Below are 3,452 nucleotides of genomic sequence, written 5' to 3'. Positions count from 1 at the left end.
CAACGTAACGCATAACGCTGGCCCGATTTTGTTGCTTATTTCAGGTAAAGTAACGCGTAACGCTGGCCCTGTTGCTATGAAAATGACCAAAAAAAAGTCCATTTTTACGAAATTTTCTGTCCCTGCGGGGCTACAGATACTAAAATATAGGTAAAGTCTGGTAGAATACCCCAGCATTTTTAGCATTATTGTATGCCTAGCCGACCGTCCACTTCTGTAACATCGTCTACCAAAATTTCCGGGGAGTTGCCTATCGGACCAAAGTAACACGTAACGCCTGGGTCCGTTGCCGAAAAAAAACCTTCGGGACGCGTAACGCTCCGTCCGCTGTTGCCACCATACAGTTCGGTACAGTATGCTGTCACCAGTCGAAAGTGGGTCGGGAAACCATTCCCGCATGGCATCCGGCGTAATTGGTAGAGATTAAACAGTCTCTTCCAGCCCTCTTTTTAAGAGGCCTGATCGCGTTCTAATTTTTGGAGCTCAATGGTGTGGTTAATGGGGAGCAGACTTTGATGCAGCTCCCAGTTGAACGCAAAGGAGGGGGAGAAAGCGCCGGAGATCGAGAAGGCTGACGTTAGAACTCTCTCTCCAAGATAGGTTGCGCTACCTTTATTAACCCTGCGAGAAACCAGTCCACAATCTAGCAATCCGCGACGACTGAGACCACGACATAGGACGTTATCAAGGAAGTCTTCAAAGCACAGCTGACGGTGATTACTTGGTGATGACGTCGAGTTTTCAAGATAATGCAACAGAGAGACAGATAGGAAGTCAATTGACGAACATTCCTTTGATGGCCATAAATCTGCAAAATGGCCTACACGTCGCAGTTGTCAAGTACAAGATGAGGAGAGGACAAAAGTCACGTGTGTATACTATGAGCTTGGAATGTTTACGTAACCGTGACAGTGATCATCTCACCATTTGCACCGTGCGCGTTTCCACCACAAACCATACTGTATCCGCATTTTCTAATATCACTAATTCTTATAGAATACCATGACCACAACCTAGGGTTGCAGGTCGTAAGATCCTCGATTCCCATCCCAGCTATTTGCTGGGACTGGTACGATGGCAAGCGCGAGACAGCGTGCTTGACGGGTCACCTCTCTACCACCTACCATCGCGAAGCAATACGGATGGCGTCCAGTTGTGAGGATACATGCGTGCGGAGAAAACATGCAGACCCATCGGTCTGGTGTGGGTTTATCGAGTAGCAAGTGTTGCTGCCGAAAAAGAACTAAAGGAGTACAACTTAAAAGCAAAGGTACGACAACTCCCCCTTGACCTCGTCATGCGAATTGGCTCTTACCTTATCGTATGTAGCTCCGCATTCAGCGATACTTGAAGAGTTCATAACCCTTGAAGAGGATTTCGAAGGCAGCGTTTCGCCAAGACGCACAAAGAGAATGATCACTCTCAATGTAAGAGGATTTACACGTTTACTGGCCCCGCCGTCGTGATTATGTTCAATTCTCTTACGCGGAATAGTTTGAAGTGGATGACTCGTCTTCGGCCCACTGGCATGCGTGGATATCGTTGAGCTTCAAGATCACTAGAGGGTTGTTAAAGAGGCGACGACAACGCCAGAGGATGTCAAGAAAGGGTGAGTTCTCTTGGAGCTCTTAGATTTACGAAACTTATTCTTGCCTTCAAATTACCTGCCATTAGTAAGTATTTGCTTTTTAACATCTCAGCTGATCCCGAGCATTCAAATCTAGATCTTTCACAATTTGTAACCCGAATGAGGCACTCTCTCAATGTATTCATGACCTACATGGTTAAACCGTCCAAAGAAATCATTCGTGATGAAGGGCGCTTGACTGGCTTGTTGTGTTTCGGTCCGTGACAATAACAATAATAACAATAACCGCCGACAAACGCGCCTCTCAGCTCCAACCTTTGTCTCGTTGGAACAAAAGAAACATGGTCTCCCCTGTCAGTTTTTTTGTTCTCCCCACTGCCAGCTTCACGCAACCCTCGATATGCCGCAGATCGTCTTCGATGGGTCCCTGCAGTTACACATTATATAACAACAAACTTGGACGTTGGTTTGCTGTCAAGTACCGACTCACCTCTCCATTCGAAGGGAATTATGGAAACATACTTTCAGCCCGCTGCTGCCAACTACCACACTCCTCCTGTTCACCCCCAGCAACGACAGCGGGGATACCGTATTTGCGACCAATGCCGTACTCCAGAGACCCAGTCTCTTAAGTTCCGCCTATGTGGAGGTTGTGTACGTCGGTCGTCCTTCTCTCCTTGCCTTCATGAAGTTTGACGTGACTCCCTCCAGCTGGTGACCCAATATTGCGTGAGCCCTGTCAGTCCCCGGTACTAACTTGCCCTCTGACGAGTCTGTCTTCCGTAGTCACAAGACTGCCAACGTGATCATTGGCCCCACCATAAAGCAATCTGTCAGCACACCGCGTCAGTATCCAAAGCCGCCATTGCCGCTGCGTCTTCCTCCCCAGCCGCAGACGAACACCTCGCGAAGAACCTCCGGAAGTTCGCTTCTGCCCATACGGCGTTGTTGGGGTGGGCTGGTTTCCAGGCATTGCAACTCAAACGTGTCCCGGCAAATATTAGGCAAAACGCGTTGCTCATTGACTTGAGCTACCATCCTCACGCCGAGTCTCATCGTCGGTAAGTCCGAAGTTCCTTTCCTCCCGCGCACTCCATCGATGCTCACGCGTGTTCTGGTAGATTTTCGATACTCTCGACCCACATTGTACCGAGGACCCATGTCCATGACCCACTCGTCATAGCTGACATCCAGCGGCGCGAGGAACGGTGCAGGTATAGCGGGGGCATTGGCACACTCGTCGTCATTATCCAATGTGGCGGTGTCTCCCAAGTTATGCCCGTTGAAGTCGATCCGCCTGCAAAGATTACGTGGGACTCGAGGGACGATTGGGCGAGTGTGCTTGCGCACTTTGTGGAGAGCGGAAGGACGGATTTCAAGCCGATATCGACCACTTCAAGGGGGTGAGTTGTCCTTCCGTTGTCATTTTTTGGAGAGCGGGATTGACGAACGGGTTTAGGGTGTATTATGGATGAGGGGCGAAGCTGTGTGGACTTCAGAAGACCGTCCGCACCCATGAACCTTTGCAACCACGCACCCTTCGTGCTCATTCACGACCACCCGGCATTTGACAGCTCGCGCACCCTCAATTCACCTTGCTCACGCATCACGTATCATTCCACTCCCGTTGGTGTATCTCATGCACGACCATACCCGCGCCGTCGATCGGTGCACCTCAGCACATATCTAAACCTCTAATAAGCAACATCCGTCGCATCAGCATCGTCCACATCATCACCAGCATCACAACTCACTTACGTCTATCACGTCGTTATCTCGGTACACATCCGTCAGTGCCATGTCGGCTTGCCGCATCTATACCTCTTCCCCGCTTCTATTCAGCTTGTCGAGTACAAGCTTAACC

The 3,452-nt window shown here is 49.7% G+C and overlaps 2 protein-coding genes across 2 annotated transcripts in view; both read left to right on the top strand.

Moving 5' to 3' along the window:
• Positions 1-847: 847 nt before the first annotated feature.
• LACBIDRAFT_335899 (uncharacterized protein) lies at positions 848-3,063 on the top strand (the record flags this gene model as incomplete). The annotated part of the gene is made up of 12 exons (XM_001890810.1): positions 848-869; positions 997-1,155; positions 1,330-1,427; positions 1,563-1,609; positions 1,633-1,673; positions 1,701-1,844; positions 1,897-1,941; positions 1,971-2,242; positions 2,300-2,317; positions 2,426-2,649; positions 2,803-2,991; positions 3,048-3,063. 12 exons carry the CDS (start codon positions 848-850, stop codon positions 3,061-3,063), a joined length of 1,275 nt encoding a protein of 424 aa, XP_001890845.1.
• Positions 3,064-3,103: 40 nt separating this feature from the next.
• LACBIDRAFT_299874 (uncharacterized protein) overlaps positions 3,104-3,452 on the top strand; it is a gene marked incomplete at its 5' end in the record, with an annotated part of 833 nt that continues 484 nt past the window's right edge. The window contains one exon of the mRNA XM_001890809.1: positions 3,104-3,452. Within this exon, the coding sequence (XP_001890844.1) occupies positions 3,104-3,286 (183 nt within the window). The 3' untranslated portion in view covers positions 3,287-3,452.

The sequence above is a fragment of the Laccaria bicolor genome, genomic scaffold (assembly GCF_000143565.1).
Source record: "Laccaria bicolor S238N-H82 LACBIscaffold_180 genomic scaffold, whole genome shotgun sequence".
Lineage (NCBI taxonomy): Eukaryota > Fungi > Basidiomycota > Agaricomycetes > Agaricales > Hydnangiaceae > Laccaria > Laccaria bicolor.
This window is presented reverse-complemented; position numbering and strand designations above follow the sequence as displayed.